The sequence below is a fragment of the Corella eumyota genome, chromosome 4 (genome assembly GCF_963082875.1).
Source record: "Corella eumyota chromosome 4, kaCorEumy4.1, whole genome shotgun sequence".
Taxonomy (NCBI): domain Eukaryota; kingdom Metazoa; phylum Chordata; class Ascidiacea; order Phlebobranchia; family Corellidae; genus Corella; species Corella eumyota.
Window position 1 is genome coordinate 17376353 of NC_137493.1, and position 24462 is coordinate 17400814.

A 24462-nucleotide genomic window follows, 5' to 3' on the forward strand; every position below is an offset into this window, starting at 1 on the left:
TGTTTTAATATATTAATATTTTTTAGTTTTTTTCTATATTTTTTTTTAATGCTTAAATCTAACGATATCTTATTTACATCATAGGTTTCTAGCAAGTTTGACAGACATTAAGCACAAGATGCAGGGTAAAACTGTTCTTTATATTCCTAATGAAGGATTAGATCTTCCTTCCATTGTAGTGGCTAAAAATAAAGAACTTGTGCAAAGGCTTGAGAGTAAGTAGATTTGTGCAATCTTGTCACTTTGACTTATTTTTGTTTAGAAATTACACTTTTGTTAGGATATATGAAAATGTATGTAATATCATAGTCAAAAATATTTTTAAATCTAAAAAATAATGGTTATAACATCGTGTAAAATGGTTATAACATATACTGGACTTTTGCTATGGTATGCTTGGGTTTATTAAAGTTTATTTAAATTTTGCAGCTGCAATGATCCACTGGACTCGACAAATTAAAGAAGTTTTAAACGCACAAGATGCACTAGAGACAGCAGAGAGTGCAGGACCGCTGGAGGAAATTGATTTCTGGAATAATCGATGCATTGATTTGTCTGGTAACTTTTATTAATTGAGCTGTTTACAATTTTTACTCAAAATAATAAATATAAAGATATTGTAACCTGTTACACTATTCTTTTATTATAATAATAAAACTTATTAAAATTTATTGGTTACGTTGTATAATGTGCCGGCAGCTTCGGTTAGTAGTCAGAACACTTTGCTTTACTACAAAAGGCCCTAGGTTCGATTCCCACTGCTTTTATGCTGTAGCTCCCTTAAGTTAGGTGCAATAAACGATATAAACTTCTTTTAAGCCAACATTTTTGGCAACATAATTATCGCCAATTATAATCAATAATATCCTAAACTGTCAAAGTCAATTCGGGACTGGGTTGGGGTAACAGTTGTTACTTTATGTTTAGTCTGTGAAGTTAATCCTTAATTTTCTGAACAAATAAAAACAAAAAAATAGCATGTTTTTTTTAAAAACTGTTTACTTTAACAGGTTTAAGCTCCCAGCTAGACAAAGAAGGTGTAAAAAAGATTCAACATATTCTTGAGCTAGCAAAATCATCTTATGTTGGCCCTTTTAAGAAGTTAGCTCGATTAATACAAGATGGCTCAGCACAGGCTCAATCCAACTTAAAGTTTTTGTCGTTGTTTAAAGCTCCCTGTGAGAAATTAGCTGGTTCCAATCCTAAAGATATTCCTAAATTGTTGCCAGAAATTGTGAAAATAATTCGAGTTATTTGGGCAAATTCACCATATTATAATACAAGGTAAGACATGGAGTTACATTAGTTACCTCGACTCATTCTCAAGTTGTTTCTATTAGTTTAAGATATTGTTAATTATGATTGTCTAATACTAATTTCTGATTGGTTTTAGAAGTTTATACTGTTTATAACACCTACAAAAGTGTGCCATTGGGTATCGAACTCTGGACCTTATGTAGTAAAACTAAGTGTTTTTAACACTACCCCATGCTGCGGTTTTTATACCGTTTATAATGCTGTACAAAAGTTTGTCACCTCAAAAAGCAGCGGGGATCGAACCCAGGACCTCATGTGGTAAAGCCAAGTGCTCTAACTATTACACCATGCTGTCGATCTGACTATTTTAAATTAATGACCTTAACAATGTTAACCTTTTACTAAATCTTTTTCACAGGGAAAGGTTAACAGCTTTATTTCGCAAACTGAGCAATGAAGTGATCAGAATATGCTGCCGAGAGATATCATTAGATCGAATATTTGATGGTTATGTGAACAGTAGTATAGTTGTGCTGAAGAACTGCATCAACTGCTGCTTGGCATGGAAGGAGATTTACAGAACTAATGCTCTTATACACCACCAGTAAGTTATTTATGTTTATTTCATATTTTGTGCTAAAACACTAACTAATTTTATACTGGTTCGGTTATGTAACTCGCTTGTCTTAATTCATAGGTGGGTTATATTTATTTGTCAGTGTGGTGTAGTGCTTCTGCTAAGCCAACACCTAATCAGTAGATTAATTATTGGTCAATTTTAATTAAAACTTAATAGTATTTCAAACTGTAAATGTCAACTCAAGACTAGGTCTTTGTAGCAAATGTTACTCAATGTTTAGGCTGTAAAGTTGACCTTCTTACATTGAGGATATATAAATTTAAAAAAGATTGGGTCCTGCTATCCTTACCTTTACCAAATCAATTGTTATAACATGTAATAATAATTTTTATTTCCAGGTTTAGTGAGCTAGGTTGGGTATTGGATCAAAGCTCGATATTTGCCCAGGTTGATGCCTACATACAAAGATGTAAAGATTTAGTGGAAGTGTGTGAGTGCCAACGTCATTTTGCTAGAAGGTAAATTTATAGAATTATATTTATGTGATTCCCTATAAGCTTTGTGCATACTGTAGTTCTGTTAATAAAGTGTAAGAACTTCAGTTAAACTACCATAGCTAGCTTATGTTAAACAACATTAAATACCCTTTACTATTAAGTCTATTAAGCTCAAATAAAATGTTTGCTACCTTAAGGTTACATATTGACAATAAATATTCTGTTAATGTGACAGGAGAAATGACAATATCAATTTCATAATTTAAAACATGCCTTAAATATTAATGTTTACATAAAAATTATATGTTTTAACATTGCTAAATGTAAACAATTAATTCTACTTAGATTCAAGTTATAATTTAATTTTTGTTAAGAAATTGATTGTTTCTACAGGTTAGATGGAGATAAGACCCCCCTTCCATGTTTTAGTGGACAGAGAGGACCGGCGATTGCTCGAAGCTTACTGGAAATAGAAGGAACTTTTGAGAAACATTTACTTATACTGAGATCTGTTAAGAAAGGAATTCTGGATGTTAAGAATACTTCATGGCATGATGATTATAACAAGTTAGTTTAATAATTTAAAACCTGGTTTTTAAGTCAATTTTAAACAATAATTTGATTACGATTTGACTTTTTATTTTTTTGCACTTAGTTAAACTAGTCATTTGCCAGCTCTAACTGTGTTAGTTGTTTTAAAATGGTCTTAACTAATGTGTTTTTGTTATAATTTAGCTATACATCAAAAATAGCAGCGTGGTGTAATGGTAAGAACACTTGTTACACCACCATGAGGTTGTGGGTTTAATCCCCACTGATCTTATGCTGTAGCACCCTTGAGTAAGGCGCTATAAACAGTATAAACTTCTGCTGAGCCAGCACTTAATCAGCAGCTTAATTACCAGCCAATTATAATCTTCATAATATCCCAAACTGCCACAGGCAACTCGAGACTGGGTCAGAGTAACTGATGTTACTCTATGTTTAGGTAATAAAGTCAACCTTCCCACATCAAGGATAAAGATATATACAAAAAAAAAACTTGGACTTACATATTAATATATAACCCACTAAGCTCCGTCATTTATTAAAGATTAAAAAAAATCGGCAAACATATTTATAAATAAGTCCTAAATTAGTAAGCTTTTTATAACCCAAGTTGCTTTACAAAATCTTTAGGTTCAGAGCTGGTGTAAAGGACTTAGAAGTGATGACCCAAAACCTGATCTCCCTTGCATTTGAAACAGTTAAAACAGTGGAAGGTGGAGTGATGTTGCTCGATGTTTTCCAACATTTATCTGCTAGGGAAGCAATCAAGAGGTCCATTGATAAGAGGACTGTAGAGGTGAGTTTTTGAATTTAGAATAACATGTAACATTTTTTGTATATCTTTATTCTCGATGTGGAATGGTTGACTTAACGACCTAAACATAGATTGACATTAGTTGATCCAATCTCGCATTGACTTTGACAATTTAAGATATTATTGATTATATTTTTGATAATTAACTTGCCAAAAGACTTAAAAATTTAAAGAAGTTTGTATCATTAACACTTGCTTAACTTGAGCTAAAGCATGAAAGGAATAAAAATCGAATTCAGGGCCTTTGAAGTAAAGCCTACTGTTCTAACCACCACATCAAGCTGTTGGTAAATTATAAGCTATAGGTAAATGCTTGTAGCTAAAGTGCAAATATTTGATGATTTGATATATTTAGTTTAAATTGCTAACATGCCATAATGTTATGATAAGCAATGTAGATAGCATTTTAAATAAGGGATATAACTTTACCTTTTATACTAATAACACCATATTTAAACAGGTTTATGGCTTATTCACTGATGAACTGAACAATGTGAAGAAAGAACTGAGTTCAAAGTTAACTAACATGATGTCCCATCAACCTAAATATGCTGGTGCTGCACATTGGGCCAGGGCTTTAAAGAGAAGAATTGATCGCCCTATGCAGGTATGCTGGTTTAACACTTCTTGTATTTTAACTTAATATGTTGTTTTAACTTTTTAAATACAATCTAGGCTAACAGCTAATATAACTAAACTTTCTTGGGTTTTTAAAGTAATAAACATTTAGCAGCATCATAGTGTAGAATTAAGCTTGATTTCATGGTCAAAACACTTGGCTTCACTATATGAGGTCCTGAGTTTGATCTCCACTGCTCTTATGCTGTAGTGCTGTTAAGCCGCTATTAACAATATAAATTCCTGCTAAGCCAGCACTTAATCAGCAGTTTAATTATTGGGCAATTATAATCTATAATATCCCAAACTACTAATGTCAACTTAAGACTGGGTCAGGGTAAAAAATGTTACTCTATGTTTAGGTCATGAAGTTTACTCTTCCACATCGAGGATAAATAATTAAAAAAACAGACAAAGTTATAATATTAAATCAAAACCAGTAATCTTAACTTAAGTCTGAATCAAATAGTTTACATCATTTACTTTGACTGATACCTTTTCTTTAACAAAAAAAAGCGGTAACTGTTATGTTGTTTAAGGTACTTAAGAAAGCCTTCTACCTACCTGAGATAGGACTTGGTGTTGAATCACGAACAGCTTACACCCAACTAGCTACAGCATTGGATGAATTTGTTCGTAAAACATTCAATGAATGGACCTCAACAGTTGATGAGAATAGTATTAAGAGGTTGGAGATATCTTTGATGCAGAAGGGGGCAGTTACCAAGGATATGCTCAACATGAACTTTGACAAGTAAGATTTTTATAACATTTTATGAATTTTTTTTTAGTTAGTTAGACCGTTTAAACCGAAAGTTTCCATGCAATATTGAAAGTAAAAGCAAAAAAATTTGCAATTAACAAAAATTGATGCTGTGAAAAAATAACTAAATTGATTTTATAATTTAAAACATGCCAAAATTATAATTTTTTCACACATGATTTACAGTATAACAAGGCATAATCTTTGGTTAAGTTTATTTTTTATAAAAACTGAAATATAATTCTTTATTTTTAAGGACATTGTTAAAGTTGTTTAATGAGATAAACTACTGGGAACGATTGATGTTTGAAATTCCACATTATGTCAATGAAGTTTACTTGAAGAGAGAAGAACTAAGGAACCTAAGGGAACATGTTTTACTTGTAGTAAGGTAAGGGATCCAATATTACATTTGAATTTGTTTATACTGAATGTGAAAGTTAACTTTAGAAGCTAAACATAGAGTAACATTTGTCACCCCGAACCAGTCTCGAGTTGACTTTAGCAGTTTGGGATATTATAGATTATAATTGCTCGATAATTATGCTGCTGAATAAGTGCTGGCTCAGGAGGAGTTTATATCATTTTAGCTCCTTACTCAAAGGCGTTAGGGTAGGTTAGCAGTAAGAATCAAACCCAGGACTTCATGTAGTGAAGCCAAGTGTTCTGACTACGACACCATACCACATTTTAAACTTAGTTTTAGTATTTAACACTTGAATAATATACCAGTAGTTAAACAAAAGTTATATTTTCAACAGAGATTACAACCGTATTATAAGTGTGCTGTCAGTTGAAGAACGCCAGTTGTTTAAAGAAAGAGTTCGATCCCTTGATAAAAAGATCCATCCAGGTTTAACTAAACTAACTTGGGCATCTAAGGGAATATCTGAGTTCTTTGTTGGGGAGTGTAGACTTCATTCTAAGAAGGTAAAATGTTTAAAGTTATTATAAACTGGGTATTTATTTACTTGGTACATAAAAAATAGGATTTAAGTATTGATTTTAGGTATAAAATATTGGGGAAATTATAGTATTAATATTTGTGATGTGGGAAAGGCTGGCATCACAACCTTAACATAGAGTAACATTTATTACCCCAACCCAGTTTTAAGTTGCCTTTCGTAGTTTGGGATATTATAGAATGTGATTGCCTGATAATAAAGCTGCTGATTCAGTTTTGGCCCAGTAGAAGTTCATATCATTTATATCACCTTACGTAAGGGCGCTAAAGCATAGAAGCAGTTGGGATCTGACAAAGTATCTCATGTAGTAAAGCCAACTGTTCTGACCAGTACACTGCCGGATCTAGATAAAGTTTAATATTATTTGTTACTTCAACCCATTCTTAAGTTGACTGAGGTCGTTTTGGATATTGTTATAACAAACTTTTATTATAAAGGTGCAAGCTATAGTGGATGACTACAAGAATGCCAACATGGACATTGCAAAGAGTTGTAGAAGGATCAGTGAACTCCTCCTCGTGAGGTTGGATGGGAAGAGGATTTATGAGGAGTTGGAGTTCCAGGATGATCAGTTTAAACATCGGAACAACATCCAGTGCAAACTGGAGGAGACGCACCAGCATATTCTTCAGACGATGAAGTCAACTTACCTGGTGTTTAAGAATGATGGTCTTGATGTAAGTTGAACATTATTTTATACAAACTATTATCATTTTATTGACGCACTCATTAATTTTTTAAGCTTCATATATATGATGCATACTGTATAATTTGCCAGCGTAGTGTAGTGGTTATAACACTTAGCTTTGCAACCTGAGGTATTGGGTTCAATCCTCACTGCTCTCTTGCTGAAGAGCTCATGAGTAAGGCGCTATAAATGGTATGGACTCATGCTAAGCCAAAAACCAAATCAGCAAATTAGAATTCTAAACTGTCAAAGTCAACTTAAGACTGGGTTGGGGTAACAAATGTTACTCTACGTATAAGCCGTTTAATTGGCCTTTTCTTTAAAAGGGTTAACTAAATACTAAATGGTTGGTGTTTTAAATACCTTGAACTTAAAAGCAATTAAATTTGCTCAAGTTGATACTAGGCGTTGCATGTCTTCTGATTTAAACTTGTTTTATTTTTACAAACCTAGGTCCAACAACAATGGGTAAGATACACAGAGAGGATGGACCGGCATGTTGAAGATGCATTCAGGTTGAACATAAAGTGGTCGTTACTTGAAATATCCAAGGCTATCAATGGAGATGGCAAGACCACCCCCAACCCCCTGTTTCGTGTTAAAGTTGTACTACAACCTGGCAAGAACAACATACCAGTGGTAATTTGGCTTTTAATTTATTGTATGCTATAAGTCAGTAGCCAGCCCTGGTTATCAGTTTCCTTTCAATTGTTGTAATATTCTTGCAAATATTGTAATATGGTTGCAAATATTGCAGATATTGGACTGTTAATTTACCTGCGCATCGCAAATGCCAGCTTTATTTATTTTGTAAGTCTATCAATTGGACATACAAACCTTTTTTTTACATTTAGCTTTATTAAATGTAGATGTTTTTACAAATATGATAATAATAGGGTTTTTTTGTATCTATATTTTAAAACATTGAAATTAAGAGTGTTGTATAAAAAGTTTAAAACAGTTTAAATAGTTCTACTAGCAAATTTTAATAAATTTCTGGAAAAAGTATATTTTAAAGGTTTAAAAATCTTTAAACACTTTACAGGTTGAATTTTCACCCACCCTTCAACAACTGGCCACCATAGTTTGTAATGTAAGCACCCAACTAACCACGGCTATCAGTGGGTTTAGAAGGTTACCTAAATTGTTAGCTAGAAGTAAAAGAATTCATTATGAGCACAAGGAACCACTTGCTCAGATGATAGGTGAGTTTTAAAGTGTGTTTGAATTAATTAAAGAATCTTGTTATAACAAACATGGGCTGCGTAGACTTTTATTATTATAGCGTATCTACTTACTTCATGTTGAAACCTTATTAAGGCCTTAACATAGAACATTTGCTACCCTGAACCAGTCTTAAGTTAACTTTGATAGCTTAGGATAATATTCAATACTTGTTTCTTAATTAATCTGCTGGTAGATTTCGGCTTGGCAGGGGTTTATACTGTTTATAGCACCTTAATAAAGAGCATGAAAGCATAAAAGCAGTCGGGATTAAACCTAATACCTCATGTAGTAAAATCAATTGTTCTAACCACTACACCATGTTGCAGGATTTGTTTTTTAAATGCTATAAATTTTAGCAATGTGTTTATGCCCCAACTTTGAGCATAATATAAGAGAATAAAACTTGAAACTAAATCGTTCTGATTTTGGTTAACTTTAATTTAGACAAAGACGAAGAAACTCGCAAGGTTCAGAGAACCATTCAGGAGGGGATGTTTGAGAACTCTAAACACCTTCAAACCTACCTTACTACCTGGGATAACTACAAGGAGATATGGGAGATCAACAAAGATGCTTTTATTAAGAGATATAAGAGATTAAACCCACCAGTTCTTAGTTTTGATGCAGATATTGGAAGGTAATTATTTAACCCTTTAAATATGTGTTCTGTAAAGGTAGGAACATTTGGCTTGACCACATGCGGTCTTGAACTTGTTTCTTACTGCTCTCATGCTGTAGCACCCTTAAGTAAGGCACAATAAATGATATGAACTCCTGCTGAGCCAAGCCCTAATCAGCTTTTTAATTATTGGGCAAATATAATTTATAATATCCCAAACTGCCACAGGCAACTCAGGACTGGGTCAGGGTAACAAATGTTACTTTATGTTTACGTCATAAACGACCAACCTTCCACAAAAAAATTCCTTTTCCACAAAAAAAATGAATAAATAAATAAAAAAAAGGTACTTTTGAGCAAAATTTTTTCAGTGACATATGCTTTTTTATTTGTAATTTGTAAAGCAATATGTTACAGTCTTTTGGCAGTTATTTAAGAGTACCAAACATTTAAGTTAAGTTGAAATAATAGAATAATATAGTTTTACACAGCTGCTTATTGTCAGGTATATTAAGTTACTTATTGTACCTAGTAACTAATATAATATTACTTTAGTATGTTGGTTATTCTTTTGTTTGATAATAATTAGGTAAGTTGATTGTGACGCGGATTTTCGTTGGTCTTTTTATGTATTTAAAATAATAACATCAATTTTCAACATTTTTTTATTATATTTTTTACTGTTTTTAAAGCAAGGCGTATTAGAGTAAGTGTTGCTTTTCTCTAGCCTTTAAAAAGGTTGTACAATTAGTTCTTTAGCATGAAAATACATCAAAATTAAACATAGTTAAACATATTTTTAACAGGATATATTTTTTTAAAGGTACACTGAAGTGAGTAACAATGTACAGAAGGAAGAAACAGTGTTGAACATAGAATTTGTGTTGCTCGACTGTTCCCCTTTAAAGTTTGCTCTACTCTCACATTGTAATGAATGGCAGAATAAGTTCACAACTTTGCTGAGGGAAATGGCAACTCAGAGACTGACTGAGTTAACTGAGTTTTTGGAGACCAATTCAGAAAGGTAAGTTATACTGGTGGCCCAATTTTTTTTAAATTTTAATTTAATTCAATCTGGTCTTCAGATTTAAACAATACTACAACTTTTTTTTTTTGTATATATCTTTATCCTCGATGTGGGAAAGTCGAATATGCGACTTAAACATAGAGTAACATTAGTTACTCCGACCCAGTCTCGAGTTGCCTGTGGCAGTTTCGGATATTATAGATTATAATTGCCCAGTAATTATGCTGCTAATTAAGTGCTGGCTCAGCAGGAGTTTATACCGTTTTTACGCCTTACTCAAGGGTGCTAGAGCATGAGATCAGTATATTCTACATCTAACTGTCTTTACAACAAACATTACTTTCATGTTACTAGTTGACCCTGTGGTCTCTATTTTAATTGTTGCGATATTTGCTCACAATAATTTATTTGTGTACCACAAACTGCAGATTTATTTATTTTCTAGGTCTATGATTTGGCCATACACAAAATATTGTTACTTTAGCTTTTTTATTTAAAGATATTTTTAAAATATTTTTGTGTTAAAGAGATGGTTCCGTCGCAGAGATGACGTCGTGCGTCACGTGACTCGCGAGCGTTGGGACTTTTCCTATTTACAACATTTACATTTAAATCTTGATATCTCAAAAACTACTTGACCAATTTTTAAAATAATGGTATCCTCGTGCAAGTTGGAAAAATTTCAACATAATTAAAAAACCCTGCGACCGAACCATCTCTTTAAGTTTTAAGATGTTCTGTATGTGATATTTGCACTGTTCAATTTAAGTTAAATAACTTTAATACTTAGGGTTGCAAAGATCCCTAAGACCTTAGATGAGCTTGGAGATGGGTTGGAGTTATGGGAGAAGTTGCACAACGATCTCCAATCCACGGAAGAGAGGATTCCTCCAATTCATGACCAGTTTGCTATACTTGAGAAGTACGAGGTTGCTATCCCTGAAAATGTAAGTTCCTGATAATGTTGTGTGATGTTCATATTATATGCTGTATTGCCTGGTAGGCCAATTCATTTTTAGGCATTTATATTTATTAATATCACAAACTGCTAAGGTCAACTATAGACTAGTTTGGGTTGCAAATTTTACTCTATGTTTTAGCTGCAAGGTCAACTTTTCACATTAAGAGTAAGGAAATGTAGAAAATTACTTGTTATGTAGAAGAAAAAAATTCTTACAAAAACATTTGTCGAACCTCTATTGTAGTTTAAATCATTGTTGTTATTTTCAGACTCAAGCTAAACTTGAAAACTTGGGATCAGAGTGGGTTTCATTCCAGCAATGTATTATTGATTCTGAGGTATTTATTTGCTGCTAATTAGTTAAATATAACATCTACAAATTAGTTGAAATATAACATCTACAAATTAGTTGAAATATAACATCTACAAACTAAATGTGACAATTCTTTCTCAACTCAGGCATTTTTTTGTTTCCAATGAGTTGAAATTTTGTATCTTTTTTTATTCTGTTTAAATGTTTTCACTTAAATATTTCAAAATATTGGTGCTTTAAAACCAATTTTTTAACCTGCACACTTAGGTAATGCTGAAGAAAAATAAGGAGAAATTTAAGACTGGATTATTAAGTCAGGCAGAGGAATTTAGGAAGAGGGTTGGAGGACTGTCTTCTGATTTCTTCCAACAAGGTCCTTTTACTTCCCAGTTCACTTGTCCTGATGCACTCGATGGAATCAACAACTTTAAGTAAGTTTAAAAGTAGATTTTGCATAATTTTAACTTAGGGTACTATAATGGTGGGATGATGTAGTGATTAGAGCACTTCACTTTACTACATAAGATTTTGGGTTCAATTCTCACTGCTTTTATGCTGTAGCACCCTTGGGTAAGAAGCTATAAACGATATAAATTCCTGCTGAGCCAGCACTTAATCAGCAGTATAATTATCGGGGAATTATAATCTATAATATCCCAAACTGGCACAGGCAACTCGAGACTGGGTCAGGGTAACAAATGTTACTCTATGTTTAGGCTGTGAAGACGACCTTCTCACATTGAAGATAAATAAATACAATAAAATTAATAGTAACTGAAATATTATGTTTACAGAAAAGACATTGGTAATCTAAAGATAGAGGAGGTTTCATTAAGAAGAGGGTTGGGAATATTTAAGATTGAGCAACAACCTTCCAAAGAACTTATTACACTGGATAAAGATGTTGACCACATTGATCAGGTTTGGAACCTAGTTCTGTAATATAACTATACAAGTTGTGCATTGGTAAAAAATAAGGGTTTTTATAATGTATTTATATATTTAAAACTAGTTAACAGCCTACCCTGCAGTTTACATAAAGCTTTATCACATTAAGATATAAAGCATTGGAGCCTTATTTTAGCTGAACCCAGATGTACTTAAGTAACTTTAATGTTATCTTTACTTGTTGTACTAAGGTTTGGGACCTTACCAGAGAATGGGAAGGTTTGTGGGCTGAATGGAAGGTTGGACAGTTTAAAGATTTAGTTACTACAGAGATGGAGATGACTGCTCAAGGCTTATACAAGAAACTAAACAAGCTCAGCAGGGAACTGAAGGTAAGATTTGACTTTGTTGTATCTAAAATGCTCTATACTTTATTTAAACCTTAAACTTTATAGTCTTAAACATGTTAAATTACCTTTTTTTAACATTAATTTAATAAGGATTAATTTTAGATTTCTAGCTTGTTATTTTAACTAAGATAAACAAAATCCTATTCTAATAATTACATTATTAAACATATTATTATTACATAAAATAAACTATGCAAATTATATAACTTTTTTTAATTAAAATTTCTTAATATTTGCAGGATAAAGAATGGGAGATTATTGAGTTCTCTAAGCAGAGGATTGATCAGTTTAAGAGAACCATGCCATTGATTGTGGATCTTAAGAATGAAGCCATGAGGGAAAGACATTGGAATCAAATCAAGACTGAGGTATCTAATTTTATTTAAACTTTTTTTATTTCTACAGTATATTATTTTTTGAATGTGAAAAGGTCGACTTAACAACCTAAACATAGAGTAACATCAGTTATCCCGACCCAGTCTCAAGTTGCCTTTAGCAGTTTAGGATATTATAAATTATAATTGCGCGATAGTTAAGCTGCTGCTTGTGTTTTTTTTAGCAGTAGTTTATACTGTATATAGCACCTTAGTCAAGGGTGCTACAGCATGAAAGCAATGAGAATCAAACCAATGGTCGCATGTTGTGAAGCCAACTGTTTTAACTACGTTTTGAATTTAAATTAGTATGTCTATATACTTTAAATTCAAATACTTTACATTTAATGTAAAACTACTGTATACCTGAAATTTTTTTTTATTATTATGATTTTAATTTTTTTTTGTCATTAAACTTTTAATAAATATTCTTTTTATTAATTCAGGTTCAGAGACCATTTGACCACACCAGTGATAGCTTCACATTAGAAAGGATTATAGAACTAGGGTTGGATTCATTTGCTGAACAAATTAGTGAAATATCAGGGGCTGCTAGTAAGGAGTTGGCCATTGAAGAGGTTTGTAGTTTAAACATAGTTTTGTGATTTAACTAATATAAATATTGAAATTTTATTTTTTAGACACTTGCTGATATAGAAAACATTTGGAATGATATATTCTTGGATATTACCCCTTACAAAGACAAAGGACATTTCAAGTTAGTAGTTTTTTGTTTAAAGTATTATACATTAGAATTTGTTACAACTTCACAACATAATTTTATTTGTTAAATATGGATTTTTTAATATTGTTCTGTTTTTTTTTGTATTTTTCTTGTTGTCGAAGGCTTTAGAGTAACATTTGTTATCCAACCCAGTCTTAAGTTGACTTTGCCAGTTGAGGATATTACAGATTATAATTGCCTGATAATCAATCTGCTGATTAAGTGCTGGTTTAGCAAGAGTTCATACCGTTTACAATGCCTTCATTAAGGGCGCTACAGAATGATGGCAGTGGGGATTGAACCCAGGGCTTAATGTATTAAAAACAAATGTTCTTAGTGTTTTACCAGATGTTCAAAAATATTGGCAAAAATATTAACCCTTTTTTCTATAGATTGCGAGGCACAGATGAGATATTCCAACAACTAGAGGACCATCAAGTCACATTATCCACCATGAAGGCTTCGAGGTTTGTTAAGGCTTTTGAGAAGTTGGTGGATTTATGGGAGAGAGCCTTGTCCACTATTATGGAGTGTATTGAGATGATATTGACTGTGCAGAGGCAGTGGATGTACCTGGAGGTAAGATTGCTTTCACTATAAAGAAAAATGACAAGTTTAACTTTGTTTTTCTAAAAAAAATTGTGTGGCAACTGTTTAAATGCTTATTCAATCTATTTTTTTCGGTTTTTATGTTTATAAAATTTTTTTTTGTAAACATTTGATTAATTAAATAAAATTAAAATGCTTTTACAATATCCTTAAAAAGCATTTACAAAGCTGGACTGAAAAAGTTGTTCTTTAAATTAAGATTTAAAAATGAAGGAAAACTTTGAATTTAAATTTTAATTTTTTTAGAACATTTTCCTTGGTGAGGATATTCGCAAACAACTTCCAAGAGAGTCTGCTGACTTTGATGGAGTTAACTTAAACTGGAAGGTTATAATGACAAGGTTAAGCAAGGATAATAATGCAAAGAGGGGAACTCACCATCCAGGTTTGTTTAACAATTTTGTCCTGAATAAAAACTATTTCTTTGGTTTTTGAAGCTCAGAAATTTTCTTTCTGTTAGACTTTCTTTCTGTTTAGACAGAAATTTTCTTTCTGTTTTTCTATCTGTTAAGACTGCCCATAAATAAGTAAAAGGTTGTTTTAAAGACCTATATAAAGTATTTTGAAAAGTCAATTTCTAGAATTTTCTTTTCTTTTAGTTCTTTAACTTACAATTTTTTCTTTCTTTTTAATTTTTATTCTAACTTGCTTACTATAAACTAACGAAGAGATGCAATAACACTTTCATATTGGGGTAGAAAATTTAACTAAATCTTTGTAACATCTTGAATCCAGGATTACTTGACCAATTAAACGACATGAATACCAAACTTGAAGAAATCCAGAAATCACTGGACATGTATCTTGAGACCAAACGACAAATCTTTCCACGATTTTATTTCCTTTCAAATGATGATTTGTTGGAGATTCTCGGTCAATCTAGGAACCCAGAAGCTGTAAGTTTAATATGATTAAAGTTGCTAAAAAAATATATATCTTGCTGTCTCACTATTAGGTTATCATTTTAATTGTTGTAATATGAAACTCACAACTATAATTTGCCCACAATAGTTCACCTGTGCAACACAAATGGCAGATTTATTTATTTGTAGGCTTACAAACTAAACATACATAAATATAAACATATTGTCTACTATACTTTATTATATATAAAAGTTTTTTTACCCAATATGTTAAAAGACCTTAACCAGTAAAAGTAGACTGTTATAACTAATATGCTGGTGTTACTCTCAGCCTAGTCACATTAACAATATATTTATATTAACTAAGGTCCAACCTCACTTGAAGAAATGTTTTGACAACATCAAGACTCTCCTGATGAGGAAGATGGGGCATGGGAACAGGATGGAAGCTGCAGGGATGTATTCTAGTGAAGGAGAGTACGTGGAGTTTGGAAATCCTGTTCTACTTGAAGGTAGGTTAAAAAGTCTTAATTGTTGGCTGGAAAAATAAAAATGTCCTATTGTTATTGTCCTTATGTAGAACCAGAACCTGAGAGCATTTTATTAAGGTAATCTTACTAATTTGCAATTTATTGTTAGGCAATTATAATCAATAATATTCCAAACTGCCAAAGTCAACTGAAACTGGGTTGGGGTAACAAATGTTATTCTATGTTTAGGTCGTATAGTTAGCTTTTTTACAATAAGGATTTCACAAATAAAGAATGGTGGCGGCAGCTAATACTGTTGCTCTAACCCCAGTTACAAATAGTTTTTCCAAAATTAAAGATTACAAATACCATTAAGTTAACAGTATATTAATCTAATAATATTGTGCTTGTTGTAAAGGTCCAGTTGAAGCCTGGTTGTGTGATGTTGAACGTACGATGAGGTGGACATTGAAGGAGGTGTTAAAACAAACTAGAGTTGCACTTAAGAAGTTTCTTAGTAAGAGGGATAAGTGGATAAAAGAGTGGCCTGGACAGGTAGGTTTTATAGGCTTTAAGATATGTGGGTTAAAACGCTTAATAACAGGGGCTGGGTTTGATCACCACTGCCTACAAATTAAAGCATATGTTAGTCAGTTTATTTGAAATAAACTTTTGCTGAGCCAATACTTAATCAGCAGCTTAATTATTGGGCAATTATCAACAATAATATCCCAAACTGGCAAAGTTAACTTGAGACTGGGTAACAGATGTTACTCTATGTTTTAGACTGCGAAGTTGACCCTCTTAAAAAATTAAATTGCTTAAAACATGAAATGGTAAGACCCTTACTTGGACACTGATTTCAACCTAAAAAGCATTTGTTTACAATAATTTTATCTTACAGCCTGTAATAACAGCAAGTCAGATTCAATGGACAGCAGACTGTACTAAAGCACTGATAACTTGTAAGGAAAGAGGGGATAAAAAAGCACTGAAAAGTGTCAAGAAAAAACAGGTTTGTATTAAGATGTTTTTAAATAAGAAAGTTTGCTTACAGGAGTTATTAATACTAAAACCTTTTCTGTCTTTTAAGGTTTCAATGCTGAACAAATTTTCTGAGGCGATCCGAGGGAATTTAAATCGAAACCAACGATCCAAAGTGGTTGCCCTGGTGACCATAGAGGTTCATGCTCGTGATGTCATCGATAAATTGATTAAAACCGGGACCAATGATGTCACTGCTTTTGAGTGGCTGCAACAACTTAGACTTTATTGGGACAAGGTAAACTGTGTTTTAACTAATTTGTTATACCTTACATAAAACCCTTTTTTGAAAATAGACTTCTTTTGTGCGTTTTTATTTTTAATGTGAAAAGGACATCTTTAGGACTAACGATAGAGTAACAATTGTTACCCCAACCTAGTCTTATAGTTGCCTTTTGCAGTTTGGGATATTATTGATTGTCATTGCGTGATGATTATGCTGCTAATTGGCAGAAGTTTATGTTGTTTATATCACTTTTGCTTAATGGTGCTACAGCATGGAAGCAGTGAGAATCAAACTCTGGACCTCATGTTATAAAGCCAGATGTTTTAAGCCCTACTTCACGCTGCTGACACATGTTTTGTCAATACCTTTCTTATAATTTTATTACTTTTAATTTTTAGGAAATAGATGATTGTGTTGTTAGACAAACTAACACCCAGTTTCAGTATGGATATGAATACTTGGGTAACTCTGGTAGATTGGTGATCACACCACTGACAGATCGTTGTTATGTAACTCTTACCACTGCCCTACATTTACACAGGTTAGTTGTCCAATTATATGCTGGTTGTCATTACTAAAGCTTTTAAGATACTAGTTGACTACCCAGCTACAGTTGAAATTTTAATTGTTGTAATATAGTCACAACTCTCAAACAATATTTGCTCACAATAATTTACCCGTGCACCACAAATAGCAGTTTTATTTATTTTCTAGGCCTATAAATTGTCTGTACATTATATGTATATATATATTGTCCATTAAGCTTCATTATATATAGATTACAAGTCTGGTATATTGTTACCTTGTGATATTGTATAGTCTATTAACACTTTTGTAATCCCCTTTAAATTATTATATCTTAACAGAGGTGGAAGTCCTAAAGGCCCAGCTGGTACAGGAAAAACAGAGACTGTAAAGGATCTGGGTAAAGCACTTGGTATGTATGTTATTGTGGTCAACTGCTCAGAGGGATTAGATTATAAAAGTATGGGAAGAATGTACAGTGGGTTGGCACAGGTAAAAATGTAACAAATATGAGGTTTTTCTTTAACATTTGTTTGTGTATTTTTGTCATGTAAAAAAGCAATGTTACAGCTTTAAACTAATATCTTTTGTAAATTAAAAATATTACAGTTTTTTACATTTATTTATATTTTACAACCTAAACATAAAATAACATTAGATATCCCAACCCAGTCTTAAGATGCCTTTAGCAGTTTAGAATATTATAGATTATAATTACTTAATATTTAATTTGCTGATTAAGTGCTGGCTTAGTAGGAGCTCATACCAATTATAGCGCTTTACTAAAGGGCATTACAGCATAAAAGCAGTGAGGATCGAACTTCGGACCTCATGTAGTAAAGCAAAGTGTTCTGACCACTACATCTCACTGGGTAAAAAAAAGGCAAAATTCTTAGTGTTAACAGGGCAACAAATATTGGTACATATATTTAACTCAATTTTGAAATATTTTTGACAAGTAAGTTGTAATACATAAGTTTAAACAACTTTTATCCACTACAGACAGGAGCATGGGGTTGTTTTGATGAGTTCAACAGAATCAACATCGAGGTATTATCGGTTGTCGCACAACAAATCTTGTCGATCCTGTCAGCACTTTCAACAGGTCAAAAACGTTTTGTGTTTGAAGGGAGAGAAATCAACTTGATCTGGTCGTGTGGAATCTTTATTACTATGAACCCAGGTTTAGTTTTACACTTTTCAACTTAACTTTACTTTTAATTAATTTACTTTACCCAAATTTAGAATGATATATGTTATAAGTTAACTCAGCAAGTATGGTGGTTAAAACACTTGGCTTAACCACATAAGATTCGTGGTTTGATCCCCACTGCACTCATGCTGTAGCGTTTTAAGTAAGACGCTATAAATGGTATAAACTCTGGCTAAGACAAGAACCATGTGGTCTATTCATTGTGTAATTTTTTCTGATTTATCCATGCTTTAACTTAACTTTTGCCTTTTAAATTTAAACAAAGGTTATGCTGGTCGTACTGAGCTTCCTGACAACTTGAAGTCAATGTTTAGACCAATAGCCATGGTGGTTCCTGACTCTAACCTTATTTCTGAGATTACTTTGTTTGGGGAAGGATTTGGAAACTGTAGGGTTAGTACTTGAGCCTCAGTATATAGTTAATGTAACATAATAATGATGTAATATAAAAAAGGCGGTGTGGTGTTGTGGTCATAACACTTGTCTTCACTACATGAGGTACTGGGTTCGATCCTCAGTGATCTTATGCTGTAGCGCCCTTGAGTAAGCTGATATAAACGATATGAACTCCTGCTGAGCCAGCATTTAATCAGCAGCATAATTATCGGGCAATTATAATCTATATAATATCCCAAACTATCAAAGTCAACTCAAGACTGGGTTGAGGTAACTGCTGTTACTCTATGTTTGGTTGCACATTCGACTTTTCCACATCGAAGTGAAGACATATACAAAAAAACTTGTTACAAAATTTTTAACCTTTAATCTTGTGTTGTTACAGCCATTAGCCAAGAAAGTGTTTACTTTATATTCCCTTGCCATCCGTCAACTTAGTAAACAAGATCATTATGATTTTGGATTAAGAGCTCTAGTCTCAGTGTTAAGATATGCTGGAAGAAAGAAGAGATCAAATCCTGATATGTCAGATGAAGAAGTAAGATTCCATTGTTTGTTTATATATAAACTATGTCACTTTACTGCTTAATATTGGCTTAGTTTAAAATAACTTTACAAGTTAGAATATTTTGGCCTAATAATATCATTTTATTAATAAGTAAATAATGTCTAAACTAAATCGTTTATAGCTCTTTGCTAAGGGCACTAGAGCACTGGGGATCAAACTCAGGACTCTTGGCTTTACTACATGAGATCCTGAGTTTGATTTTAACTGCTTTTATGTTGTAATGCCTTTGGGTGAGGCGCTATAAATGTTATAAACTCCTGCTGAGTCAACACTTAATCAGCATAATTACTGGGCAATTATAATCTATAATATCTTAAACTATCAAAGTCAAGTTAAGACTGGATTAGGGTAACTCATATTACTTTATGTTTAATAAATAATATATATAACATGACAGTAGTGGGATTTAAACTTAAGATTTTAGCTAAAACTTGCCATTTTTTGTTGTTTAAACCTTTTTACTTAGTGGGCCAAATTTAAAGTCTAATATAAAGTGTCACTATAACATGTTTTGCTAATATATTTAATGTTATTTAGATTTTATTGTTGGCCATGAAAGACATGAACAATGCCAAGTTAACTTCAGTAGATCTCCCATTATTTAATGGAATTGTGAGCGATCTTTTTCCTGGCATTGAAGCTCCGGTTATTGACTATGGAAAGGTAAGGCTTACTCTTCATCCATATATAATGACGCTTGGTGAAATATATGTTCGTTATAGGCCCCTTAAATTAATCAAAACTGTCATTTTGGTGCCTGGGTAAATTATCACTGGCAAATATTGAAACCGGCAGCATGTGGTGAAGTGGTAAGAACACTTGCTACACCACACATGAGGTCGTGGGTTCAATCCCCACTGCTCTCATGCTGTAGTGCCCGTAAGTAAGGCGCTATAAACAGTATGAACTCCTGCTGAGTCAGCACTTAATCAGCAGCATAATTATCGGGCAATTATAATTTATAATATTCCAAACTGCTAAAGTCAACTCGAGACTGGGTTGGGGTAACTGATGTTACTCTATGTTTAAGTGCATTTGACTTTCCCACATCGAGGATAAAGATATATACAAAAAATAAATAAATTAGTTAAGAGTTTTGTCCATAAGACAGTTAAATGCTGACCATATAATCTTAAAATGATATCTAAATGTATAACTTTTTTTCTGCAATACAAATTTTAACTAATTTATCTTACAATAAACTTATTTTAAACCTAATATTTCACTATTTTTTAATTCATTTTTAAATTCAGCTTCGTGAGACGATCACCAAATGTTTAGTTGACCTCAAACTCCAACCAACCCCCCATGTTATGAACAAAGTGATCCAACTTTATGAGACCAAAAACTCCCGTCATAGTGTGATGATCGTGGGGCAAAGTGGGTCGGGAAAGTCGGTTACATGGAGGACGTTGCAGTCTGCACTAACAAAGATGAAGAAAAGTAACGCAGCTGGGTTCAATATTGTCAGGGTAAGAAGATAATGATTTAACATCTCTTAAAAAATCAATAAATTTAGAGTTAATATCCTAAGTTTGGTGACCATGCCATAATATACTTAAAATCTTTATGTAAACATCAATATTTATGGCATGTTTTTTAAATTATTAAATTGATTTTGTCATTTTTCCGTGCATTGTTTTATTCCTTATTACTTTAGGCACAAAAAACGTAAAAATAGTAATAGCACAACTGTTAAAATGCACTATATATTAAGTTTAAGTATACTAACTTAAAAATGTGTAAAATTCAGTTGGTACTAAGTTAAATCCCTACTGCTGGCATGTTTGTTGTATGTAGCAAACCAAAGTAAAAATATTTATATGTCAAAAACAATTCACAATACTAACGTTTTAAAGTTAAACTTTTGTAATAATTTTATATTTTTCAGGACTTTCCTATCAACCCTAAAGCTTTATCCCTGGGTGAACTATATGGTGAGTTTGACCTAAGTACAAATGAATGGACAGATGGGGTGTTAAGTACAGTGATGAGACATACTTGTGCTGATGAGAAGTCCGATGAAAAATGGTAATTTCTATTTACTTCAATCTTCTAAAATCTAATTTACTGACTATTTATAATTCTATATGGTACAATTTAAGACTGAGTTTATATTGGATACTAATACTGGCTTATTATGAACTAATACTGGCAAAACTACCAGTTTTTGTTTAATAAAATCACTGGTTTAAAAAAAGACAAGATTGCATTGGTTTACAATAATATCTAACTAACAAAACTTAAGATTGGGTTGAGTTTTATATAGACTGTTTTATAATCAACCATTAAGGCTCTTGGTATTGAGTATGTATTGAAGTTTATATGTATGTTATAGGTTGGTATTTGATGGTCCTGTTGACACTTTGTGGATTGAATCGATGAACTCTGTGATGGATGACAACAAGGTTTTAACTTTAATTAATGGGGAGAGGATAAGCATGCCAGAGCAGGTCAGTGTTGTTTGCATAAATAAGTATTAAGTTGTATGCTTTGCTAATGTTGTAAAACATAATTGCAAAGATTAGTTTTCAAATTCTTGCACATTTTGGAATTAAAAATAACCTTTAAATATTTTAGACAATAATAATATTATTTACTAAAAGGTTTAGTACTACTATATATCGGGCAAATATTTAATAATTTTTTGCCATGGGTAACCTGGGACTGGGTCAGGGTAACAAATGTTACTCTATGTTAAGGTTGTAAAGTTAACTTTTTAACATCGACAAAAAATTTAAAAAATTGGTATTTGCCCACAATAAAATACCCACACACCACAAACAGCATTTTTTTTAAACAGATTTAATATATATATATTTATATTTTGACCATTTACATCTAGGTGTCTTTGTTATTTGAAGTTGGAGACTTGTCTGTAGCCTCCCCAGCTACTGTGAGTAGATGTGGGATGGTTTATTTTGATTATGTCGACCTCGGTTACCAACCATTAATTGAAACTTGGTTGGCCAAAAAGAACCAGAAGGTTGGTTTATATTGGTTGTTTAAAATGGTTCTTTTATAGTGTTTAACTGTTTTGTGTCCAAAATTGTAAAATTTTCATTAAAAAAAATGTTATTTTTATTTTTTTTCTGAAGATAACTTTTTTGACTCTGCCAATAACAAACTTATTTTGTAGGAAATGGTGAACATCTTGCGTGATCTGATAGAGAAGTACTTGGCTAAAGTGTTGGACTTTAAACATAAGAACTGCAGTGAATTGGTGACAGTGCCTGAGATAAGTGGGGTCAAATCTTTTTGTATGTTGTTCGATTCACTAGCTACTGCTGAAAATGGGGTAATTATAACTTATTTGTTCTATATCTTTTTAAAGCTTAATCATTGGCTAGGTACTTACTTTTGGTATTTAAATATTGCAATTTAGTTATTAAGCAATATTACCAGGTTATTTATACTGTAAGGGGACAAATGCTTTGTCAGGTCTTTTTTGTTATAAGGCAGCAAATGCCAAAATGTTTTTTTTAAGGCTTTGCTACATAAGGTCCTGGGTTCGTTTTTCACTGCTTCCATTCTGTAGCGTTTTTGAGTAAGAATCTATAAACAATACGATCTTCTACTGAGCCAAAAACCAACAGACTGATGATTGTGCAAATATATTCAATAATATCTTAAACTACCAAAGTCAACTTGAAGCTGGTTTGGGATAACAAATGTTACTCTATGTTTAGGTTGTGAAGTCGAACCTTTCACATCAAGGATAAAAAAAATAAAAATTATATCAAATATTAACTTTAAAAAACTCTTACAGGTGAACCCAGGAGATAGTGAGAACTTTGCTCGAATGATTGAGTTGTGGTTCATGTTTTGTTTGATATGGTCGGTTGGTGCAGGGGTGGATGAAGCTGGAAGGAGGAAACTTGACAACTTTCTACGGGAGATTGATGGAAGCTTCCCTAATAAGGTGGGTTCAATGATCGCATAAATTTTATGATTTAAAACACTAATGTTGTCTTATATAGTAGGGAGTTTAATATTGGTTAGATCTGATTTTAAGCACTTATGTAAGCCTATAGTGGGTTTAGTTTAAGCATATAGTGGTTAGTTTAATGTTAGTTAAGTTCTAATTAAAAGCTTTATAAATCCGGTAATTTTTTGTGCTATAAAATTTACCCAAATTTTCTTTAATCTTTGCTAATATTTTGTTTTTAAAGTCAGTTATATTAATTATTTACGAAGATAAATGTTGAAAATTATTTGGTGTATGGTGTTTTAAAGTAAAGGCAATTTTAAACTAGAAAATATTGCAATGTTTTAGGACACTGTGTATGAGTATTATGTTGATCCAAAGAATAGAACTTGGGTTAACTTTGAGGACAAACTACAGAAGGGATGGAGGTATTCACCAACGTAAGTTATATATTATTTACTTGCTATTTTTATTGTAACCTATATCTTCTAAATCGATACAGATTTATATGTACTAAATTTACTACACTTGTTGTTATATGTATCGGCTGTTACCAAACACTTGTGTTTATAATGTCACAGAGCCCCTTTTTATCGCATCATGGTGCCCACTGTTGACACAGTTCGATATGACTTCATAGTCTCAAGTTTAATCTTGAAAGGAATTCCTGTTTTGTTGGTGGGACCTGTTGGTACGGGCAAAACTTCAGTTGCCCAGAATGTGCTTTCTAAACTGGATACTTCAAAGTATAATACTCTTACTATTAACATGTCCTCACAGGTGAGATTATTTTAAATTGTTGGGTTAACACTATTAAGGTTAATTTGGGATTTTTTATAGATTTAAAATTTTTTTATATTGCATCTAATTTACTTTTGATGTAGGAAGGTCAACTTCATGACTTAAACATAGAGTAACATCAGTTACCTCAACCCAGTCTCGAGTTGCCTGTGGTAGTTTGGGATATTATGAACTTTAATTACCCCATAATTAAGCTGTTAATTAAGTGCTGGCTCAGCAGGAGTGTGTATGGTTTATAATCGGCCGAGTGTTTTAACCCTTTTTTCCTGGTGTTGAACTATAAACAAACATAGATTTCTAAACATGTAATTCGATATGTTTAAAAACTTTTTGTTTTATTACTTTAGACAACATCAAACAATGTTCAAGATATTATTGAAAGCAGAGTGGAGAAAAGAACCAAAGGAGTTTATGTACCATTAGGTAAACTACATTATACAGTAAATTAAGTAACAATAAAACACAAAAACATATTTTTTTCAAGATTTATTTTAATTAAACTTTTTGTTACACAATTTAATGGTAAGATAGACAAATTGTTTATT

General features: G+C 32.2%; 1 protein-coding gene across 1 annotated transcript in view; it reads left to right on the forward strand.

Moving 5' to 3' along the window:
• The window catches only part of LOC145751052 (dynein axonemal heavy chain 2-like), a 45938-nt gene that overhangs the window by 1068 nt on the left and 20408 nt on the right, over positions 1-24462 (forward strand). Inside the window, exons 6-51 of the mRNA XM_082567130.1 lie at positions 85-215; positions 430-558; positions 1011-1284; positions 1676-1861; positions 2236-2355; positions 2728-2901; positions 3514-3679; positions 4158-4304; positions 4855-5069; positions 5335-5469; positions 5840-6008; positions 6481-6720; positions 7185-7370; positions 7777-7936; positions 8403-8595; positions 9401-9601; positions 10395-10551; positions 10835-10903; positions 11146-11309; positions 11673-11799; positions 12018-12158; positions 12416-12544; positions 12997-13128; positions 13192-13268; positions 13667-13853; positions 14130-14268; positions 14619-14779; positions 15114-15258; positions 15635-15771; positions 16121-16231; positions 16310-16498; positions 16885-17027; positions 17353-17503; positions 18014-18194; positions 18490-18617; positions 19006-19158; positions 19726-19851; positions 20442-20660; positions 21080-21219; positions 21527-21641; positions 22034-22174; positions 22328-22486; positions 22958-23110; positions 23465-23556; positions 23698-23896; positions 24265-24340. Of these exons, the coding sequence (XP_082423256.1) occupies positions 85-215; positions 430-558; positions 1011-1284; positions 1676-1861; positions 2236-2355; positions 2728-2901; positions 3514-3679; positions 4158-4304; positions 4855-5069; positions 5335-5469; positions 5840-6008; positions 6481-6720; positions 7185-7370; positions 7777-7936; positions 8403-8595; positions 9401-9601; positions 10395-10551; positions 10835-10903; positions 11146-11309; positions 11673-11799; positions 12018-12158; positions 12416-12544; positions 12997-13128; positions 13192-13268; positions 13667-13853; positions 14130-14268; positions 14619-14779; positions 15114-15258; positions 15635-15771; positions 16121-16231; positions 16310-16498; positions 16885-17027; positions 17353-17503; positions 18014-18194; positions 18490-18617; positions 19006-19158; positions 19726-19851; positions 20442-20660; positions 21080-21219; positions 21527-21641; positions 22034-22174; positions 22328-22486; positions 22958-23110; positions 23465-23556; positions 23698-23896; positions 24265-24340 (7067 nt within the window). The remainder of the gene's footprint in view (positions 1-84; positions 216-429; positions 559-1010; positions 1285-1675; positions 1862-2235; positions 2356-2727; positions 2902-3513; positions 3680-4157; positions 4305-4854; positions 5070-5334; positions 5470-5839; positions 6009-6480; positions 6721-7184; positions 7371-7776; positions 7937-8402; positions 8596-9400; positions 9602-10394; positions 10552-10834; positions 10904-11145; positions 11310-11672; positions 11800-12017; positions 12159-12415; positions 12545-12996; positions 13129-13191; positions 13269-13666; positions 13854-14129; positions 14269-14618; positions 14780-15113; positions 15259-15634; positions 15772-16120; positions 16232-16309; positions 16499-16884; positions 17028-17352; positions 17504-18013; positions 18195-18489; positions 18618-19005; positions 19159-19725; positions 19852-20441; positions 20661-21079; positions 21220-21526; positions 21642-22033; positions 22175-22327; positions 22487-22957; positions 23111-23464; positions 23557-23697; positions 23897-24264; positions 24341-24462) is intronic.